The sequence below is a fragment of the Mastigoproctus giganteus genome, chromosome 14, assembly GCF_048544385.1.
Source record: "Mastigoproctus giganteus isolate SK-2022 chromosome 14, ASM4854438v1, whole genome shotgun sequence".
In the NCBI taxonomy this organism is placed as follows: Eukaryota; Metazoa; Arthropoda; class Arachnida; order Uropygi; family Thelyphonidae; genus Mastigoproctus; species Mastigoproctus giganteus.
This window is the reverse complement of record NC_143588.1, coordinates 85,736,170-85,760,840: the sequence shown is the minus strand read 5'-3', so window position 1 is coordinate 85,760,840 and position 24,671 is coordinate 85,736,170. Positions and strand designations below refer to the sequence as shown.

Sequence of the window (24,671 nt, the reverse complement as noted above, 5' to 3'; positions counted from 1 at the left end):
TTACCAATTCAATAAGATTCAGCCGTGTCAGTTCAGTAATCACACACCATTTTTCTCTTGTTTATAATGTCACTGTCCCTACTGGGGGGAAAAAAATGGCCCTGCACTTTTATGCAAATATTCAATTTCTACAAAAGTAACTGTAGAGATTAGTTAGGGACATAGAATATTTTATAATTTTATACTTGTTTCTTAGTTTTCAGGAAAAACAACCAGTATATTTATTCATAGAATACAACTTGCAATTACAGGGTTCAGTCTCCAACCATGGCATAACCAGTTCTTTATAAAAAAAACCAAAAAAAAAAAAAAAAAAAGCAATATCATTAAAAAAAAGATGCACAATTTATTTTTTAACATATACTGTTATAAAGGTAACCAAATTAAAAAAAAAGACAAGATTTTTAAGAAAATTAAATATCAAGGAGGAGGAGGAAGGTGATATTTTGGAATATGTTCAGTCAAGATCTGAAATAATCAAGGTAACATGACTATGATAATCACTGCTCAGGAAAAAGCTCAAGTCAGCTCACTAACTAGGAATCATGGAATTTAAACAATCATGTTAATTCAAGAAATACAAGACACCATTATACATTAATAGAGTACAAATGTAATATAAAGACTATCAGTATTACCTCTGACAGAAATACTAATTAAGAGAACATTAAAAACTTATTACATACCAGAGAAATAAGTGGAATTAAAATGTAATTTTTTATGACCTAATATTTCAATGTAAAAATTTATTGATGATAATTATATTTCAGATTTATAGTGCAAACTACTACACTATTTAATAACATTTAAATAATTTTGTCATCAAACAATGCTTTCTAGAAGTTATTCAATTTCAAGAAAGTGATACAAGAAAGCAAATTCACTTGCATTGTCTGCCCAAGTAAGAAATACCTGGTTGGCACTTTGCCAAGACTTCCAATTCTCTAATGGGTAGAGCTGCTAATGATATAATAAAAAATAATAACATATACATAATAAAAGTAAAGTAATAGAAATATTTAAGTTTACTCTCTTAATATCTTATTTATATAAAATTGCCAAAGTATTAATTAACTTTTTGTAACTAATCAAGCCTTCTTTATTGTATTAAACCTAACTTCCCTTCCTTAAGTAATGGGTATAGACAATTTAGTCATCTGCAAAAAGAACCAAGTGTCTACATACATGGACTGACAAATTATACAATGCAAAAATTAATTGTCAGTTCAATATCGATTTTTTAAACATGGAAATTTCACTGGACATGACATTCCAAACCTGTCAGAACTGTTTTTCCTTGATGTATGTTATTAGTTCTAATCATACTGGAATTAATAACATTAAGTAATTATAATTCCTCCTTAAGGAATTTATTTAAATAAAAGAGAACAAGCCAGATATGATTTTTTAAAAATCAATAACGTGCACATCACTAGAAGCCATTTTGATGGATTTAACTGTTCAACTTTTAATAGCAGGATCAGCCCCCACACACACACACAAAAAAAGTTAAAAGGTATATGCTGTTAAAAGAATTGTTTGTTAGTGAAGGTTATATTCCCCAAATGAGTTAGTATAAAATAAAAGGTTAATAAATATCAAGAAAACACATTCAAAGAAAGAAAAGGCTGAAACAATTTCGCTGCTAGAAGAAACAAACTGAAAACATGCTTAAGGTTGTAGTGCAGCACCCCTAAACAGCCAAGGATATGCTAGAAAGTTTTTAACAATTTCAAAAGCCAAAATGCTATCAGTCTGACCTACAGAGATGAAGATGCATAAGCATTACCACTTGCACAGTGAACATTCAATAAGAGGAGAAAAAAAAATCAATACCTTCATTATCTGTCAGTCTTGATGCTCCTGCAGCTGGTCATTGTAAAGAAAATATAATGTATTAAAACAGCACAGTAAGTTATTAATTTTACCAAATTATTCAATCATACATTTATTTCTGTTAAGTATCACTTATAAACAACTGTAAAACTCTTTATACTCATTCTTATACTTAGGACAAGATTTTTTTTTATTTTAAATAATTAAATCCCCAGAGCAAACTATGAAAAATAAGTAAATACATACAGATATATACACATACTCAGAATATATGCAGTAAACCATATATCCAAAGGTATATTTCACATTATGATAAATGAAAAATCAAGAAGGAAAATAAACAGTTAAGACAGCATTATGGGAAGCTGAATGAACAAAAAATAATTTATAAGGAAAATACTAACAAACAAGTAAAATCCATAAACAGTTAAAAATACTGTATACAATGGAAATCACATGTGGTAAAATACTTTATACCCTAAGTGAAAGAAATTATATAGGCTGGCTCATATAAAGTGTTTAAAGTTCTTGAACATTAAAGCTAAGCTTGTGTTGCTTGTCTGGAGGTTAAGCATAAGAACTGTTTAACCCTTTCTGCAGAAAATTTGGGCATATGTAGATAAGCCCCCCCCCCCACACACACACTCCACAGTGAATATTTGTAGTGACACACTGTCCCAGAGCGAGTTTTTTCATGGATTGAGAAGTTTTATAAAAATAAAAACTCTGTCCATGTTTTAAAATATTAATATGTTGTATTATTTGAATAAAGTAAAACCAGTCATTACTTTTATTGATGTAACAATATCCTCGAGATCTAGTCAGGTATTCGTTGATTTGATTTTATCATACTCGGGAACTGAATTCAATAGAAATTCAATTTCTGGTTTTTTAAATGCAAATTCAGCAACAGGGGTCAATGTGTGCATCTGCTCCAATTTTCAAAGATATTTTGCACTGCCATCAACTATAAAGTGAGTTTACAATTAACTGGAAACAGATAAGAAATGGCAATGCATACTAGAAAAGTTAACACTATTTGGAAATTAATGTCTACACTGAACCTTCAAAACTTGGATCTATATATGTGCTAGCCAGAGCACATATGAAAAGTAGAATATGTATGTGCTGCTGAAAGGGTTAAAGGGGTCTGATAAAGAAGATATGTTTGCCAATCTTGATGCTCTTGCAGCTGGTCATTGCAAAGAAAATATCATATATTAAAGCAGCACACTAAGTTGAAGCATTTGATTTAAAGAAAGGGTTTTGTCAGTTGATAAATTAGGAAAAATCCTCCTAATTAAATTAGGAAAAGAAGGTTTTTTTTTTTTTTTTTTTTTTTTTTGTTGTTGGCGCATCGGCTTCTGTGGCCATAATGCACCTCCCAAAGTTTTTACATTTTACTCTGATCCAAGCCTGAGCGGGATTCGAACCCGCAACCATTGGGTTGCCAGGCAGGCACTTGACCCACCTGGCTAGCCCAGTCGGCGGAAAAGAAGTAATTACAGTAACTACACGTAAGAATTCCATTATTTCATATGGGGAAGCAGTTAATATGTGGAAGAATTAATTGTTATAGTTAATTTCAAGTAATAAAAGAATTAGGTTTGCTAATGAAAGAAAGGAAGTTCTTGGAGAGAATATCTCTAGCATTAAAAATATACAAATCCCACAGTTTCTTATGGGAAGACCAATTAATAATTTTGTTGGATCACACATAAAAATTTCAGGTATAATGAAATCAATAATATTCTTTTACTCATATCTAGCTGTATATTATTAATGGAAGGTAAAAAATAACATCTTTTAATTACAAAGGAATTTATATTCCTTTATGCTAATTAAAATTGTAAAAAAAGGGAAACAAATGAGCTGTTATGATATTTTCAGTGCAGTACAGGCAGCAAGGAAGGTCCACAGTGTTCTGCCAATGACTTGTTGACTAACTGCTTATTGAGGCAGGGAGATTATAATTTCATTGTATAAGGAAATTGCAAGACCACTTGGAATACTGTGTGTTGAACTTTAGAGGCCATGAAAAAAGAACAGTATCTCTTTAAAAGATCTAATGATGGGTAAGGCATTTGGTTACATTGGCTGAAGGAGGGGATATCATATGAGGAGAGACTTGAATATGTGAGGTACAAAGCTTGGTAACTTATAAAACAAGTGAGAGAGAGAGAGGATTGTAAAATGAGTGAAGAGGTGGCTTGGAATACAGCTGGGCAACATTGGTAAGAATATTTTGGTAGTGGAACATCAGTGTAGGTTTGGCAAGGTTGCAGAGATGTACATATGTTAAGTACAGAAGACTTCTTTACAGAGTGAATTAAGATGGCCAATACAGATTCTGTACATGTTATGAAATTCTGGTGCAAGAATGAATCAGCCGCACTGAAATTTATTGCTGCTAAATTCCAAAAGAGTAAGAAACTATAACTTGTGAACACTTTATGGGTGGTGCAAAGCATTCCACATGGACATGAGTGTCACAAACAACCCTGTTGCAAACACTGTTGCAGCAGTTCTTTGAAATCCAAGTTTTTTGGATTCTTCAATCACATCATCACATATGATTAAACAGGAATCCATCACCACACACACACACACACACACACACACACACACACACACACACACACACACACACACACACACACACACACACACACACACACACACACACACAAGGAAGCAAATGATCGAGCATTAGAAGTTGATATCCTGGTTTGTTTTTTTGGTTTTTAGGAGCATTAGCAACGCCATTATGAGGCAAGCATTCAGAAACAGACAGGGCATACAATATGACAAGGATCACTATGTGACTGACCTGATGTTTGCTGATGATAGTGCTATCCTTGCCGGTAACGACGCTGAAGCCACGGACATCCTCTACGACATTGCCCGGCCATACGGTTTGAAGATCAATGCTGGTAAGACAAAGGCCCTGACAACAAATGGGTCGCAAGCCACCATCTATCTCGAAGGCGTCCAGATCGAGCAAGTGCAGGACTTTAAATACCTTGGGTCGCTGGTCCAGGAGAAGAAAGTTGCATCCACCATGGAAATCCACAGCAGAATTGGACAGGCGGCCACTGCGTTCGCCTCGCTCAAATGGTGTCTGTGGAAGAGGACCAACATTTCCACAAAGACTAAAATCCGACTCTTCCGGACTTTGATCCTGCCCATTCTTCTTTACGGATCGGAAACATGGATTTGTCTCAAGTTAGATTTGAACAAACTTGAGGTATTCCAAATGCAATGCCTGCGGCAGATCTTGGGCAGCTCTCTTCGCGACCGCATCACTAATGATACCATCCGCGCCAGATGCCAACAGCAACCAACCATTGCCAATCAAATCCAGAAGCGAAGGCTTAGATGGTTTGGCCACGTATGTAGAATGGGCACGAGCAGAATACCATCCACACTCCTTTGGAGACAACGACCCACCCAATGGAGCATCCAACGGACCGCGCCTAGGAAAACGTGGGCCAAGCAAGTGGAAAATGACTTGAGGAGCCGACGTTTCGACCTTAACCAGGCCAGGACTGACGCCATGGATCGTAAGGTATGGAAGAACATCACAGAGCAAGTCCGAAACCCTGCGGCACCTACAGCAGCATACTGGTTGCGTGGCCAACCGCCTCCCCCAGCTGCCAGCTAAGGACCAAAGAAGAAGAAGAAGCAACTGAGGCCATATTGCTCCGGGGATATGAAGTGGTCATTCCCTGACCTTTCCGCATCCTCCGTATTTGATGGGCACGGGCTCGAACCCCGGTCTAATCGAGAAGCGTGTGCTACGCACTGCTGCTCTGATATCCTGGAGCAGAACATCAATGCTGCCTACTACTGTGATGACTTAAGGAACTGTTCCAAATTTGCATGTAAGAAACAAACTTCTCAATTAGCATTTTCTCCAGGACAATATCAATCCTCATATGGAGACTATGACAGAACTGCTACACTTGTCTATGTGTAGGCTTGTTCTAATGTGACTAAGACTTTGAATCTCTGAAAGAGCATGTCAGGAGCCAAGTTTCAAACTAGAGAAGTGAACTGAAATGTATGACTGGCTGTGATGTCAATCTACAGAATTCTTCAAACCAGCATCAAAGACAATTCATAATATTGGTAACTCTGCCATAAAAGAATGAAACTATGTTTAAAAAGACCATAAGCATGGCTCTGTACACTCTCAACCTGTATGCACCCAACTGTCCAGGGTCAAATCTAAACCAACCTTGAGTGCTCATAAAGTGTTTTAACTGAGTCTAAAATATGGTTTAACAGCTTTTATTTCTTTAATTTCCTAGTAAAAAAAAAAAACAAAAAAAAAAAAAAAAAAAAAAACATAGAATATCAATATTGGTTATCCCATAATTTGTCTTTAAATTAGAAATTGCTCATTTTAAAAACCCATCTTTGTTATTTGTCAACTTTTATCTTGTCAGTTTAACTTACCTTATGAATTCACCAACTTTACCATAGCCCCTTTGTGCTGAATAATAAATTTTAGCTTAGATTTCTCATTTCCAAGCATTACAATTTAAAAGCGTAAGGAATAAGTCATATAATCACATCTATATTTATAGCATCATAGGTACATTAATTTTTCTTATGGAACCTGTTTTTAGGGAAAAGGATATATGTACTGATATCAAGTATAAATATAAATGGACTTTATTATACAATTATTTTTGTATAAAAAAGTCCATTTATTAATAAAGTTGCACTGCTGCTTTGATTATATTCATCCTAGAAGGCTAACAAAAAATTCTTTAAAGAGAAATGTAACAGTCCTACTTTAAAAAAGGAATGAAATTTACTTCACAAAATAACAAATATCAAAGGTGAAACATATACACAGGTTGAAAGGTCAAATCCAGATCTGCAAAATTTAATCAAATTTTATTAACAGTGAGAAACAGTTATTGCATTATAAGAATAAGACAATTTAATCAGACTACAAGACTAATTGCTTATCCATTCACTTCTCTATGTTCTTGCTCAACCAGCAAAATAAAGTTCTTATCTAAAAAATAATAATAAAAACACACTCTGAGCACCTGTAACACAAATAAATGCATCCCTGACCTTGCTATTACTCTTCTTACATAGTGGTTCCAGTCTAACATGGCTTCAATAGCTGTTGCTGTTATTTGGTTTATAGGAGCATTAGCAACTAAGGCCATATTGCTCCAGGGATATGCGGTGGTCATTCCCTGACCTTTCCGCATCCTCCGTATTTGGTGGTCACGGGCTCGAACTTCGGTCTAATCAAGAAGCGTGTGCTACGGCACTGCTGCTCCTGCCCACCTGGCTATGGAGGTACCAGCTTCAGTAGCAACCAAAACACATCTGCACAGTGCTGTGCATAACTCAGATGTGCTCATGGAAAAATTCAAAAATAAATATCTTTACAGGTGATGGGAAATGTTTGGCTTGGCAAAGGACTACACTGTTTATTCAAGAACAGGCATAATTTAAAGTTATCCAGTGAATGACATTAAAACTTACCTGACTGCCACTGAGAAAGCACCATATAATAAAAAGGATGCAGAATTCCTAAAGTAGATTACCCAACATGACTGGCTGAATTATGTAACTAGGTCCAGTAATAAATCTACTGTTGCAATATCTTTACCTCCAGTTAACTGAGACAGACACACCAATATGATACACTTGAGGCGTAATTAAACAAGCACCAGTAAGGAAAGTTATCAACAATTTTAATTACAATAATATTGAATCCTACAGATTCTGAAATTAATCATCAAATGTTTAAGCTTTTTTTAGTAGAGCCTTTATTTCATATTTATAACTCCATCCTTGCATAACAATTTTTTTCCATGTTGGAATTAAGTATGCAATTCAGCTAATCCCCATGACAACAAAATCTCACATCAGCCACTATCAGCCTTATTCAAATCAACTACAAGAAATTCACAATGGAAACAAATGTAGATATGCCTTATTAACAAACAGAATTCTTACTGTCTTTAAAAATAATACAGAAATTATAACATATGCCTCTTTCACTTCCTAAAAGCATTGCTAATGTAAGAGCACTTAAACTTAAGAGTACCCGGTACATGGAACCTCCCTTCCATAACATCTAACTTAATCATCCTTCCCCGAACTCATGTAAGTCCTCTTGGGAACACTTCTGTTCCACTGCACTTATACACACTCTGTGATGCTGAAATTGCAGCATCTAGAAGGAATCACTGGAAGTGTATGCAAATCAGTAGGTGGATGAGCTGCACAGAGATGTACAAATGATTAAAATACAGGACCAATCAAGCAGAAGCTATGGCTGATATAAAAATCAACATAGAAATTGTGGAGTTTAAAGCAATGCATGTGTGACACAATTAACATGCTTCTGTCTTGCAGGAACTTATTGCAGAGTGTAATAAGATTGAAGAGAATGCCGAGATGTCATATGTGGCTGTGGGAGGGTACAACTACTTCTTGAATGGGTAGTAGAGCACGACAGAAGACTACAGAATCGAAGGCCCATCTCTTATCTATTGACAGGGTTATGCTGCACCTACAGCCAGGCTACCATCCAATAAGCTGTGATATCAACTGGTCATCATCCCATCACTTGTTGAACCATTGCACACAGATTGGCAGAAAGGGGCTACCATGCATACTAGCCACTGCATCGATGGTGTCTTGTGGTCTTCAGCAATGAATCCTGCTTCTACTTAGGATCCAATGACCACCGCATATATATGTATGGCAATGACAGAATGAGCACAATTATCTTAGAAAAATGTTTAATACCATATTGCACGTCCCGCTGGTGTTATGGTGTGGGGAAGCAATCAATTTTGATAGTCAGTTGCTATTCATGTTTGTCAATGACAATCTAACTGCTTGCTGCTATGTCACTAAGATTCTGGAACCTGTCACTCTCCCGTTCCTTTAGTGGAGTTCCTGATACCATTTTTCAGCAGGACAATATCCAAACATGTACCACAGGAGTTTCCTCTTAGCGTTTTTGTAGTGTGGACGTGCTGTCTTGGCCAGCCAGGTCCCCGAAATTCTCCCCCATTGGGTATGTGTGGACCATGATTGGATGCCACTTACAGAGCCACCCACAGCCAGCACAGATTGCAGATATTCTGCAAGACCAGGTGCAAGAGCCTTGGTGGGAAATACTGCAGAAGGCTATTCAATACCAGTATGGCTCAATGCAGGGACTCTAAGCTCAATGTATCCACAACCGTGGTGGATTTACATTATATTTCTATCCACTATAAGCATAATTTTGTGTAATTAAATATGTTCACACATACACGATGGCATCTGCAACTTTTATCGTGTTCCTTAACTCCTTGGTTACCATTACTCTAAGTATCCTCTCTGTATTTCTGTTCTTTCAGGGTGCTGAAATTTCAATGTCACAGAATATATTAGTGGATGTATTATGTTTATATGCAGCTGACTGCTGCCATAATCAATGATTGTCTTTGGCAGACTATGTATAGTGTGAAAGCATAAATAATACATAGCCAAATCTGAATGAACAGAATATTAGCAAAACGGCATCGTTTTAAGTTGTGAATCATACTGTGAATACCTTCACAACGAGTTGCCATGATATTGCACTACTTCGAATAAGTAATGCTTCACCCGAGGAGAAGACTAATGTTACTTATTCTCAGATGGATACCACCACCCAGACGGCACCGTTTCAGGGCTATTTGGTCCTTCTTCGGTGGGTGGGTTGGTACCTGAGTGATGTAATGATGGCAAAACAGTTATGAAGTATAACTCCACAATATGAGAGATGCCTGATGGTGTATGATGTATTTAGACTATAAGGCATAAGCCAAGCTATGGGAAAGTCTAGACTATGTATAAGTATAATGCGAAAGCATCACTAATACATAGCCAAATGCTCCCCGACTAACCAGACTTAAAAAAAAAAAAAAAAAAAAAATGCACTAGTGACAATGAAAATGCTTGTAACCTCATCATAATTTCCAATGAACCAAGCCTCCAACCACAGTTATCCAATACATCCCATCCCAATATACTGGACAACTGTGGTTGGGGATACTGAATGGGTTGCTCAGAAAGAGTCATCCCTCAGTATTGTAGCAAGACTACATAGGGAACATAATGCTTCACCATCTAAACTAATTTATTTTAAATCTTGAACCTAGCATTGCACAACAGCAAATCCTATCATGAATGTTCAGTTCAAATTTCTGTATATGTTTCCTACAGTACATACTTCTAAAATTAAACCACAAGTCTTACTTAATCACTGTACAACATGCTTCATAACCCACTGTGTAATTCTTAATAGGAATTACATAATAATTTTTCCAATTTGATGAGGAATTATAAAATTATGTCTATGCTCTTAGAGAAATGAAGAATGACATTATGAAAACAGACAAAATAGGACCTTAAATCAAAGGAAAATTTATGATTTCTTCAAAAAAAGACATCATCGTTGAGAAGGGAGATAGATATGTACACCTGATTAAACTTATAGCTATTATTATTTAACACAGCTTGTTAAAAACTTATTATTTGTGCTCCTGTTTGATATGAACTTTTTTATTCTCTTTTGTTTTAAATATAAACATTTTCATAAAATTTTCTTGTCTTACAATAATTCAAAATGAAACTAAAAATGAAGAAACTAACTAAAATAACTTTTGAGAAATATTACAATGTTAATTCTTTCAGCCAATATAGAATCCTAAATACAAATTCATGACATCTTTTAATTCATGGAATCAGCATCTTTGTATAGCTTAACATTAGATAAACAATTTCTAAACATTCTAACGTATATGGTGGTAATTCATCAAATATACAGGGTAAAATCAAAAGTAGCTTCGCTAATGCCAGCACAGAAGTTGGTGTGTTGCAAAAAACAGTGTGGAAAGTGTTGTGTAAGCAGATGCTTCTAAAACCATAGAAGTTGCAGATGGAAAGTCATTAGGACTGAAAGCAAGATCAGATATTCTGTGTGGGCATGTTTACTAAGATGGCAGAAGGTAAAGAGCTACTTAAACATTTGCACATGTGTGAAAATGTTTAAGCACCATGTTCCACAGCACATTCACAGACAAGGTGAAAATATACGATGCAAAAGTGTGGGGAAGGTGAAACCAACATGGTTTTGGAACACATCCAAGACAGTATCAAATTTTTAATGTGTTTTGTGTTTCAAGTTACAGAAAGACTTAGCTCCTTCTTTACCAGTCCCACGTATCAAGACAGAGACTTATCTGATCCTGCAAGTTGCTCAGGATGATCCTGGCAACAATGTGCTATTCCAGCAAGATAGCATACCCCTTTCTCATTTCCATAAGGATGTTTGTGACTTTTCTGATTTTGCTATTAGTCTTGAACTCAACAGACCTTACTCCATTGGACTTTTGTGGGGTTATACTAATAACTAGAAACATGAGTTCCCCTTTACCAACTGATGCAAACGACTTGAAAAGAAAGATCACCGCAATGATCAACAGATACCATTTTACAGTGGACAAGAGTGGACATTTTACAGTGGACTTATCAGTAAATGATAAGTTATAGCAAATGTACAGGGTAAAATCGAAAAGCTACTTTTGATTTACCCTGTATAGAGGGATGTGGATAATAAACAGAGATAAAGAACAATTAGGAAGGGAAGAAATGAGAATATTAAAGTGAATGGAAAAAATATGGTAATGGTCATTTCTTTCCTTCCTGACTACTTCCCTCCTCTCTCTCTCATATCCCTTTCCCATTAATAATTACATCCCTTCTAATTTGAATGGTTAAAAATTATTTGGCTAACATGACTTGTAAAAAGATGCTACTTTTAATGGTGGTTAAAAATACAGTAAACCCCTGCTATTCGCGGTCGCTGATTTAACATAAAATAAAACTAAAAAAATGTGAACATTTTCCGCCATAAAAAAACATGGGCGTGGCTAAAATTATCTTTCCCAGTCAAAACAGTGCTCAGTGGGTGGGGTGGGGGTGGGGGTAGAGGGATGACAAAATCGCGAGCGTGGATGTTTTTCGCTAATCCTTGTTCAGTATGTGTTATGTGCTTGTCATGGAAAGTTTTGTTGTTTGCTTTTAATTTATATGCAAAAAATTGAATAAATTTATCAATTTATAAATTGATATGGTTACAAAAGTGATAAATCTACCGTTTTGCAGTGTAGAACAGACTTTTTCGAGTGTGTTAACGGAAGAAAGTGACTTTATTTGGACAAGTTCTTTCTAACCCGTACAAAAATATGGCTACAAATAACAAGGGAAATGTGAAAAGATCAAAGGTGATGACATTAGCGAATAAAATTGAGTTATTAGATAAAATTTCTAATGGTGAAAGTGTCTCTTCAGTGGCAAAACATTATAAAATCAATGAGTCAACAGTACGATCAATCAAGAAATAGGAAGAAAAAATCGCTGTAGTGTCCATGAAAATGCACTAATTGCTTCAAAAATTTGCTCTGCAACTTGTGAAGTTAAATTAGAAAAAAATGGAAAAGGCTTTAAATCTGTGGATAGAAGACTGAACTCAAAATAAAATTTTGTTAAGTTCACTCATCATTCGTGAAAAGGCAAAACACCTTTATCAACACTTTAGCGAAACTGGTGATAGCACTGACGGGATAAGTTTTTTAGCTAGCAAAGACGCTGAAAGATTTGTTTGAAATTTCTAATAAATATTACATTTAATATTAAATTGTTTCTTATTTTCATTTCGATGCCATATGCTTGCATTTCACTATGTACTGTCTATGTACATAGTCATATTATGAAGGTACATATAATACACACACAGACAAAATTTTAGACTAGTTTTTCTTATATATTTCATACTTTGGAACGGAACCCCTTTATTACCATGGGAGGCATAACTCAGTATTCGCGGCATTTCTCAGGAACGTAACCCCCGAAAATAGCGGGGGTTTACTGTATACATAAATTAGGAATCTTCACTGGCTGAAAGAATTCCTACTGTAATACCCTACTGTAATACCCTGCAGCATGTAGACTCAATTATACAAAATTTAACTTTACTAGTTGATTATGAATATACTGTGTTGAAGGCCTTATGCAGATGAATATTCAGAATTTTTTTAAAAATTAGATACTTGAGCTTTACATACATTATTTATGTAGTTTTAAATGGTTTACTGAATCCTCTAAGTAGAAATTAAATACATTTCTACCTAGCAGAAACTACTTCCTACCAAAAAGGCACATCCCTCATAATAAATAATATTGCATTCTTGTTGACATTTCAGATCCAACTTCGGATATCCATTATCAAGAGAAAATTGAACAGGTAACAAATATCCTAAGAAAGGAAAAGATGGAAAGCTAATGATACGAAACTGGAATGATAAAGACTTAATGGGAAGACAGGCAAAACTGCAGACATCTAGATAATCAAATGGATAGAAAAATAAGGGCAGTTTGTCAAAAAAAACTACAAAGGAGATAACTTTAGCAGAAACTCAAAAACTAACAGCAATTCATAGTTAAAATTAATTGTAATTCATTTTATTCATTTCAATACCTGCTAGAAACATTTTGTAATCTTTAGATGTTAAACAAAAGACCTACATGGAAAATTCTAATTTAGTACTTAGAATGATATAAATTTACAGCTTAAATTGTAAATTTATTGGTTATCCACTATAATTCAATGACACTTTAGTGAGTTAATGAATATATAAACTGACTACTTGGCAAACTACTGGGCAACCTCACAGTATTTTGATGATATTTCCAACAAAACTTTGGGGTTTGTTCTGAAATCTTGATGCTGTTTGTGTGGTTCTTGCACAGTGGCTAAGTTGAAAAGGAGTCACTTTCAAGCACATCACTTTCAAGCTTATTTACTCATTAGTTCACTTGAGTGCAATTGAATTATACTCAGTATCCAATAAATTTTCACTTTATTTCTGAAAAGCAGCAAAACAATGTAAAAGGGAAAAAAATTAAAATGAAAACAATGCATTTTACTGTTAGATGATGCCCCTGCACAACCTTCTACTGAAAATTTATCAGGCAATGATGGCAATATCAAGCACCTTTTATTATCTCCCAATACCACAAGCTCTCAGCACAATCTATGATTTCCTAATCCATACTCACTGTAAAACCCACTGTATCAAAGGAAAGAACTGAAATTTTTTTGAAGATTTTGTTAGTGAGCGGATAGTAAGAGAGTGGGGGGGGGGAGTCCAAAATTAGAACTGTAACATAAAATGTGCATTTTACTGGACAAAAAACTGAAATGAAGAAAGGCAAAGTATAGTGGTGAACATATGGAAAAGCTATTAATTGATGGTGTTCTTATTTCTTTAAATGGAATCAAAGACAGTGGCCAAAATGTATTGCACAACTGTGGCAAAAAAAAGATTAATTTAGGGATGTAAGAATGTGGCTAGAAGATGCCGGATGAAACATCAATTCAGGAGAAAACATCCATAGGGGAAGTGAAGAAAATGAAGAATAAAAGAAAAATGCTAAATTAAGTTAAATTATACAAAGATAGAAGTTGCCTCAATACTATTATTAAATTTTTCCAATCTGATGAGGAATTATAAAATTATTTCTATGCTCTTAGAGAAATGAAAAATGACATTATGAAAACAGACAAAAAAACAGGACCTTTAACTCAAAGGAAAATTTACGGTTTCTTCAAAAAAGACAACATGATTGAGAAGGGAGATGTGTACATTATAGCTTTTAATATTTAACACAAAGTTTGTTAAAAGAATCTTATTATCTGTGCTCCTGTTTGATATGAACTTTTTTTTTTTTTTTATTCTCTTTTGTTTTAATATAAACATTTTCATAAAATTTTCTTGTCTTACAATTCAAAACGAAACAAAAAAATGAAGAAAGTAACTAACTAAAATGAAACAATTAAACACTACATTTATATAGTTTTACTGTGAACTAAATAGCTGAAAAATATAAAAAATACTTCATATCCCACATAACTAGAACACTTCAATAAATTTAATCTACATTTCGGAATACACTTTGGGATTCCATCAAGGCAAAATAAAACTGAACTGGTTTCTTAATGTCCAAGAATAAAAGAAAAATACTAAATTAAGTTAAATTACACAAAAGTAAAAGTTCCCTCAATACTCTTATTATATTTGTATCCTGATACCATGTAAAACAGAGGTCAGCAACCTGCGGCTCTTTAACATTTAGCCCACATGTACGACAAGCTACGCATTTCCACGAGCAAATATTTTCGAACATGAACTATATTAAAAATAAATCAAAAAACCTTCTGAACAAAGCGAATCTCTCAGCATGTTTAAAGATGAAAATTATGGCATACTCGCCTGATGTTATTGAGTCTAGCTCAAGAAGTTCAGCAGCAAAAGTCACATTAATCTGTATCAAAGGTTGTTTGTTAAAGTTCTTTCAGTATTAATAAATAATATTTTAAAAAATATATTTATTTAATAAAACACCTTCCTACTCTATTCCATTTCCTAAAAAACTCCCCCTCCCCCCTGTTTTTTTTTTTTTATTAAATCAAAAATGGCTACACTTAAAAAAGGTTGCTGACCCCTGATGTAAAATAATAAATATATTTTAATAATTTTAATTTGAACTACCCTCTCTCCCCTTTTAGTTTGAATTAATGAGGTTAAACTACTTTATTTACTTACGAGATTGCGTGAAGATCAAGCAGCACTCAGTAATTGTTTTTTTTTTTTAAGGAAGGAAGAAAAATTTATAAAAATCTAAAAAAGAACAAAGTGGGAACTTGATGAAGTACATGTATGTTCGTGTCGGACGGCACCTGGGATTTCTCCCATCTGAGCAACTTGATGAAGTACAGTAAATCTCCGCTATTCGCAGTATCTGTATTCGCGGTCGCTGATTTAATATAAAATGAAACCTAAAATAATGTGAATTTTAAAGCGCCATGAACATTTTCCGACAAAAAAAAAACATGGGCGCGGCTAAAATTATCTTTCCCGATCAAAACAGCGCTCGGTGGGTGGGGGGGAAGGGGTGACAAAATCGCAAGCGTGGATGTTTCTCGCTAATCCTTGTTCAGTATATGTGTTATGCGCTTGTCATGGAAGGTTTTGTCGTTTGCTTTTAATTTATATGCTTATAAATTTAATAAATTTATCAATTTATAAATTGATATGCTTACAAAAGTGATAAATCTACCATTTTGCAGTGTAAAACAAACTTTTTCGAGTGTGTTAACGGAAGAAAGTGACTTTATTGTGGACAAGTTCTTTCTAACCCGTACAAAAATATGGCTACAAATAACAAGGGAAATGTGAAAATATCAAAGAAGGTGATGACATTAGCGAATAAAATTGAGTTATTAGACAAAATTTCTAATGGTGAAAGTGTCTCTTCAGTGGCAAAGCATTATAAAATCAATGAGTCAACGGTACGATCAATCAAGAAATCGAAAGAAAAATCCGCCGTAGTGTCTGTGAAAGCGCGCTAATTGCTTCAAAAATTTGTTCTGTAACTTGAAGTTAAATTAGAAAAAATGGAAAAAGCTTTAAATCTGTGGATAGAAGACCGAACTCAAAATAAAATTCCGTTAAGTTCACTCATCATTCGTGAAAAGGCAAAACTCCTTTATCAACACTTTAGCGAAACTGGTGATAGCACTGGTGGGATAAGTTTTTTAGTTAGCAAAGGCGCTGGTTTGAAAGATTTGTTTAAAATTTCTAATAAATATTATTTAATATTAAATTGTTTCTTATTTTCATTTCGATGCCATATGCTTGCATTTCACTATGTGCTGTCTATGTATATAGTCATATTATGAAGGTACATATAATACATACATAGACAAAATTTTAGACTAGCTTTTCTTATATATTTCATACTTTGGAACGGAACCGCTTTATTACTATGGGAGCCATAACTCAGTATTCGTGTTTTCGGTATTCGCGACATTTCTCAGGAACGTAACCCCCGCAAATAGCGGGGGTTTACTGTATATATTACTAAAAGAAAATTTTACAAATTGGTACAGATTTCTTTTGGCTTCTGATTACTTTACACACATTAATTTCATATAATACATTTAGTTGTAGAGGGTGGCGCATCAATTGTAACTGAAACTATTAGTTGAATATCATTTGAAGTCGGTGGTTGTTTGCAGTAATTCATGGAATATCAACAGAGCAGCACTTCACATGCTCAGGAAGCTAGTATGCTAGTATGATGGCAGAATGCTCATAATCAAGCAGAAGGCCAAAGTTGTTTTTTTTTTTTTTTCTTGTTGTTGTTGGGGGGGGGGAACAGAAAAAGAGGTAATACTACCCAGAGATTTCTTTTCTGTGCAGAAACTCACTGGACACCTGCAAAAATTATACTTTTTTTTTTTATTCCAGAAGTTTGAAGAGAAAGGCTGTGAAGGAATGAATATGATCCTTTCAGCCAGTGTTGTTTGTTCTCCAGAAAACGTTGAAGTCCTTCAAGTTGCAATGCAACACAGTCCGGAAAAGTCAACAAGAAAAGCAGTTGGTGGACTTGAAATATCTCAGCCTTTTGTTTAATGACAGGCACTTCAATTCATCCCATGAGCAGAACAGAAAGGAGCGATGCAGAATTACACAACGGACTAAGTCAATGTACTAAGGAACTCCTTTTGCAATATTGCTTTATCAGCTTTCATCAGTTACCCTTGATGTTCCAACCAAATAAATAGCTCTCCTTATGAGAAATACTGCTGCTCATTATTTGTAATGTGCCACTGTGACAGCTATTTCACAGAGTTATTTGCAGTGTATTCAGGTGTTGATGAGTTTTGACTAGCGTTGGTTTTCTGGCAAGTGCTGTGATATTTCTTAGATTTTGCCTTAGTCAATTTTCCTTGCTAGTTAAAACTAGTAAAGAGGCTCCAACTGCACTCTATGTGGTTTGGGCTAAGCAGTTGGGATGTACCCCAGCTAGAAGAGTGAGCCTATTTACATTTTTGTTCCAAATTCTGCAGTGTTCATTTGTCTTAACCAGTAAGATCTGTCTAGTTTGTAGTTTAGTTAATTAGTATTATAAATATTTTAGTTTTAAGGTGGCTTCAAAGGGGAGGTTTCTCCCATTATCAACTATTGAAGAAGGGGCTGTTGAAACCTATCTTGCCAGTAGTCCAGTAACTTCCGAGTACTTGTTCTCTCTTGATGAGGAGGATCATGTGATCCAGAGTTGCTTTATGTTAACCCAGATTAAAAGTGCTATGAAAGAATGAACCAAATAAGAGGCTCATGCTGCAGCCAAAGAATAGGTCATGCAAGGCAAAGCCTTTAAACCAAAGCAAGGTAACAGGTTCTTGACAGGAGCTTCTAAAGCTCCAATTATTCTTTTTGATCATTGCATGCTTCAGGAAGTATGTGCTAGAGTTAAAAGAATAGCTACTAGAAACATGGTTCGGAAAGAGGCTGTGGAGTGTAGGAACAGGATTCTGATACCAATGATTCTCAAAGCGTTGCAATGTTTGCTTTGAAAGATTATTTTCAGTGATGGAGAGGGAATGTCTAATGGAATTATAGTGAACGTTTTAACATTCTGGGATGAGTTGGAATCTGCTGTTGTTGACACAGAAATGAAGAATTCCAGACTTGTGGCTAGATTAATTCAGGAACTTCTCAAGGCAAATGTAGCGACTTATGCCAATGAATAAGTGTAGTTTATAAAACACCAGCCAGGGACTGAACCACCAAAGCTGAAGGCCTTAATTATGAAGTCCAGATCAGACAAGTATAGTTCTAGTGACCAGATGAAGTTTGAGTTGCTGAAGGAGGTGGTGTGTCTAGCACTTCCAGATGTGGAAGTTTTTTTTGGTGATAGCTGTGATGCGTGTTTTGTTTATTCCCTGATGGTACGGCATTACCTGTGGGATTAGGACTTTTAGGTTTAGATTAGTTCTAGTGTGACAGACCATTAGAATGTGTATTGTAATCTTGCAGTGGTGTGATTGACCACTATTATTAAATTGGTAATATGTATTGCTGATTGCTGATAGGTATGTACTGTGTTGCTGCTGGGTTAAGTTTAGTCACTAATGGTAGTCTTCCTCTGTAATTGACCATAACAGGTTAAATTATTGTCAGTATCAGACCTAGCTTCTTGTGATGGAGACGGTAACTCGTGGTTGGGGTGGTGTATCTGTCCCCACCATAAGTCTGAATGGTCACTAACTAATCAAATCTCTTTGTCCTGTTTTGTTTGGTTGACCAAAAGACATGGTCCATTAGTTGTATGATTTCGATGGTTGACCCTTGACATTGAATCAAAGTTTTTCAGCATTAAGTACTTTTTATTTTTCCTATATCTTTGTGTTTTCCATAGCTCCAATTCCCATTTGGTAGCTCTTTGCCTATTCTGGTCCTCTCAATCATCTAACATATACACTGGTGTTCAAAGAAAGTGCATCACCTAGGAATTCCACATTTGTAACCCTTTTTCAAATGGGAATGTTACATTAATGACTAGCATCACAAATAGAAATATAAACAAAAGATATTTATTAATAGTTAAGGCAAAGCTAAGTAATATTGACAGGTGCTCTCAAAATATTCCAAAAAGACCATTTGCAACCTTTATACAACAGTTTTAGTAAACACGACAATTATGGCGGTAATGTTATCAGAAGCTCTCAATTTGCTTCAGTTTATCATTTTAAACGGAAACAAAATGAAAAGTTCACCAGGTGCAAATTAATATTTAGTTGATTGAACTGCCTCTGGCCCTGATGACAGCAGCACACCGTTGAGGCACTGACAAGATCAATTTCTGAAGATAATCAACTGATAGTTCGTGGTTCCAAACACAAATTATGGCTTCCTGAAGTACATGAAGGGTCTTTGGTTTCTTTCTGGCAACTGCAGATTCCACACGATGCCAACAGTTCTCTGTAGGTTCAGGTCCGGACTGTTTCCTGGCCAGCTAACAGTTGTAAGGAACCGTTCTTCAAATCATTTTTTCGCCTGTAACAAATGTAAACACATTACTGTCAAACCTCTAATGCAGAAATGAAGCTAAAGTAACTACGGAAGTGCCTATTTACACTTTTCGCCCAATGACAAAAAGAGGAGCAGAGTCATCTTGAAAGATGCAGTTACTTGGCAGGTTCAAATGGTCTCTAATAGTTGGCAGCAATTTGCCTTCCAATATAGCCAGATATCCACTGGCATTTACAGAACCTTTTATAAACTGCAGGTGACCTACTCCACAATACGAAATGCACCCCCATATCATTTGGCTGGTAGGGAATTTCATTGTAGACACCATACAGTCTGGATGGTATTCTTCACATCTACAGCGAATCGTTTGTCTCCTATCAGAGCCATGCAGCTTGAATTTCTTCTCATCCGAGAAAATAACTGACTTCCACTGCTCGGGGGTCCATTTGACATGCTCCTTACACCAAATTAATCAGGCCTTTTTCATTTTTTGTGTGAGGAGGGGCTTCTTTTTACAAGTCCATTATTGAAGAGGTGTCTTCTGACTTACTGCACTTGCTACCACTCCTGTATGTTCTTCCCTTTCTCTTTGCAGTTCAGATGAAGAAGGCATAAGTGCTTCAAAACATGGTCCTGTTTTGGCGTAGAGACTCATTTTCGTCCGGTTCCTTTTTTCCTATCGGCAGAACCAGTATTCTTGAGTTTGGAAAGAAATCTACTCACTGTCGACTGATTACAAGACACTATAAGCAATACGATGGGAAGAACATCCTTCCTCACGTAAGGCAACAATAGCACTCTTTCTTCGTGGCGTCAATTGCAAGTAACTTGCCATCCTGACACAAGCAAGGAATGACTGAAACTCGGCGCCTCCATAGCCAGGTGGGCAGGAACAGTAGTGTGTAGCACACGCTTCTTGATTAGACTGGGGTTTGAGCCCGTAACCACCAAATATGGAGGATGCAGAAAGGTCAGGGAATGACCACCGCATATCCCCGGAGCAATATGCCTTAGTTGCTAATGCTCCTAAAAAAAAAACAAAAAAAAAAAAAAAAAAACAACAAATAACAATGACTGCAACTCTCGCAGAACGTGCTTATTAGCTGAAAGTAACAGCTGATGCAATATTACATCATCACCTATGCGTGTCAATCTTATCTGATGCAATCTGTAAGAAATACTGACATATACCTACGTTATTCGGACAACAATTACAATTTTAAGGGGCGATGCACTTTCTTTGAACATCAGTGTGTGTGTGTGTGTGTGTGTGTGTGTGTGTGTGTGTGTGTGTGTGTGTGTGTGTGTGTGTGTGTGTGTGTGTGTTATACCAACCTATGTACCTGGCTATGAAGACAATTGACAGATGTGTTTAGGATGCATATGTATGAAAGCATGGGAGGCATCTTCTTACTGGTTCATTCAAATGAAATGAAATGAAAATGTATCTAGATAAGCAGAGCTGTGGGGAACTAGTGGTGCTGTCTGACCTTAAACATTATGTAACCAGGCACCTGATCAGCAATTGACATTAGGTTGTCAAGTGTTGTAAATGGTGTGCTTTTCACCCATGACAATAGCAGGGTTATCAATTCTTTAAAAGTACAGTATAAAAAAATTTTGCTAAGTAATGGGAAGAAGGTAAATTTTTTCATTTCCAACTGGAATTTGCTTGTGTAATCTGGCGATTAGGAAGAGGTCGACATTTATCACTTGGCCAAAATTCAAGTTTTTATATATATATATACACACACACACACACACACACATATATATATATATATAAAACATAGAAATAAATGATAAAGGACATAGTAAGATGGGAAAGTTATTAACAACAACGTGCCATGCCTAATGGAAGAAGATATGAGAAGAAAAGAATGTTAAGATCCTAATAAATTAAGTGGAAAAAGTGGCTGAATTGATAAGCCAAATCATATTTACAAAAGCTAGAAAAAAGTGGTAATTAATGCATATTAAAAAAAAAAAAAAATAGTAATAAATAAAAATGAAAATAATGAAAATAAATTGGTACATAGATCAGGTATTTCATCAGGGGACTACACCCGATCATGTACCAAAATACTGCGTTATTTTATAGTTGTATCCTGTTCTGTAGCCTTGCGCGTCCAGGTACATCTATTTTCTTTTTCTTTTCCTTTCTTTACCTTTTTCACCTGTTTTATATACTATATATATACATACACATGTGTATATATATGTATTTTGACCTCATACCTCTACAGTTTTGATCATTCCCCTGTCTGCATACCACTTCAGATTCAATAAATTATATTTGATTTCCACTTTCCTCTCTGCTTTTGGCCTCTGTCGTCAGCCATGAAATATACATACGTTTCTTAAGTGCTTATCTCTACCATTAGGCCTAACTCCTGTCACCACAAAATTCATATTGCTTTGCCAATACTACCACGTGCTTATGTATATTTCATGTCAGAAACAGAGGCCCTACTTCTTGCTGTCTTCCCTATGATTTCAATGGTTGACCCTTGACATTGAATTGAAGTTTTTCAGGATTAAGTACTTTTTATTTTCCTATATCTTTCTGTTTTCCATAGCTCCAATTCCCATTTGGTAGCTCTTTGCCTATTCTGGTCCTCTCAATCATCTAACATATATATATATATATGGTTCCTCAATGGAATAATCCAAATTGGTTTTTTTTTTTTTTTTTTTAATTTGGAAGTGAATCAAGTTACAAAAAATATTAACTGTAAATCATTTCTGGAGGCTTCTTGAATTTTATTAATGCCCAGCATTGCTACATATCAATGGTCCGTGTGTATACCCCAAAATTCTGAACCATTGTTTTAAGCAGCCAAATGCCTATATGACCAATATTAAGAAGAAAAAATTAAGTTTAACCTAGTCATTAGTAAGATATATGGAAAACTTCACTTCCTTGGTAAATACAGGAACAGGAAAAGGCCTTTCAAATACAGAGAAGTTAGCAACCATTGAAACAGCTGTGTGACAATATTAAGACACTGCAACTATACCTCTAATTTTCTTATTGCAATCTGAGGACTCAGTTTCACAATGTAAGGGAATTCGTATTTTCTCTGCCTTAAAATATATAAAAAAAAAAAAAAAAAAAAAAAAAAACAAGGTGTTTAATATTAAGCTGCAAAATAAACTCATAGTAGTTGTGTAATGAAGCCATAATAAAAATGCTGTCATTCAGTTGAGACAAAGAACTTTGTTTTGTGAAACCTTTTCTTTTTCAGTTTCCAGGTAAATATAATTGCCAAATAGTCCCAACAGAACCAGTTTTATAGAGCGACAATTTTTTATGATCATTATTACACTGCAGTATTCAATTTGACAGAGATTAAGCTGTGAAAAGTTGCTGTTGAATATAGAAGTTGATTAATGCTCATCACTGTATGTATATATGTATACCAAAATTCTTACCTGGAGTATCATCTTTAACTAATATTTTCTCGCTCATTGTTATTTTACCCACTTGGCTATTGGCAGATGTACGAATGCTGGAAAAGAAAAGGTAAAATCCTATCATGTCACACAAAATCCTTTTTGAGCAATTTTTATGCATTAAAAAATGAAAATATGAATAAACGAAAAGAATAGCAGCAATTAAATTTATGTTTTTGGGGGGGGGGAGCATAGCAGTAAGAAGTGGGTGATAAGTACAAGTTTATCCTGTTATAAAGCGGTATCCAAAAAAGTGGTGTGGGTTTCATAAAAGCTACAAATTTTCCGTACTTATCCCATTTTCAAACTTATTTTTATCAATACACATGTTATGACTGGTAAAGAATATATTAAAACTCAAAAGGTTATTACATCAAAAATTATTCAAATAAAACAAACAAGTAATATTGTTTGTTTTTGATAGCCAATTTTTCAATTGGAGGAAAGGGGTCTTTTTCTTTGGCCATCTTTTTAAAGAATGAATGTAAAGTCAGTTGCCTAACTTGCTTTTTTTCCCCCCTCTTCTAAAATAAATCTATGACATCATCCAATTTTCTTTTGAACATGCAGATTCGTTTGGCATTCAGATCATGTTGGAAACTATTTTTGCCAAAATTTTAAAACTACCATTTTTATTATTTTTTTTACAGTAACTTTTATACACAAAATAAATAACTAGATAGTATGAACCAGAGCTGTAATGCTCAATACATTCTACATTGATATCAATATTTGTAAAATAATAAGAGGAGTTTACCTCAATATAGTAAGTAGATCCTTCATACTATATTGAGGTAAACTCCTCTTAATATTTTACAAAATAAATAACAAATCAAAATATGCAACACAAGCTGAGAGCTTTCATCATAAACTGAAACAATGCTAGTGTGAATGTAAAATGGTGATTTGTGGTTTTCTGCACATAACTTTGAATTTGTGCATGTACAGTAAGTGCCCGAAATATGTAAGAGATACGTTCCAGGACTTCTTATGTAAATAGAGTTTTACGTAACTCGGGAATGACTAATAAAATATTGCTACTATATTCCTGATATGCCAAAATTACAAAAAACCACATAATATCCTCAGAAGAATGAAGAAAAAGAGTTACATATATAGAAAAATAGTTACATATTTTTAATTAGTTCAATTAAAAACTTTATCGGGGACAGTGGTGAAATAGCCAAAGTGGCACATAAGAAAAGAAAACAAAAAAAGGAAGAAAAACCACGTTATTGTACTGTAAAAACTGATATGTATTTTATAGCCTCAGTTATTATAGTTGACTTCACTGCTTCTTGTATTCTGTCTTTGTCCTTTATTATTGCATTCACTGTTGATACTGACAAATCTAAATTCCGTGCGATACTTGTTAATGTTTGGCCATTTTCATGTTTGTTTGTTATTTGGTTTTTA

General features: G+C 34.9%; 1 protein-coding gene across 2 annotated transcripts in view; it reads right to left on the bottom strand.

Annotated features, from left to right (window-relative positions):
* Positions 1-24,671, bottom strand: part of Serinc (serine incorporator TMS1) — a 144,163-nt gene that overhangs the window by 25,885 nt on the left and 93,607 nt on the right. Inside the window, exons 10-11 of one of the 2 annotated variants that reach the window (XM_090388954.1) lie at positions 23,235-23,311; positions 1,837-1,869 (exon numbers count right to left, since the gene is read on the bottom strand). In XM_090388954.1, coding sequence (XP_090245080.1) covers positions 1,837-1,869; positions 23,235-23,311 — 110 coding nt within the window. The remainder of the gene's footprint in view (positions 1-1,836; positions 1,870-23,234; positions 23,312-24,671) is intronic. The other variant, XM_090388955.1, reaches the window with a different exon arrangement.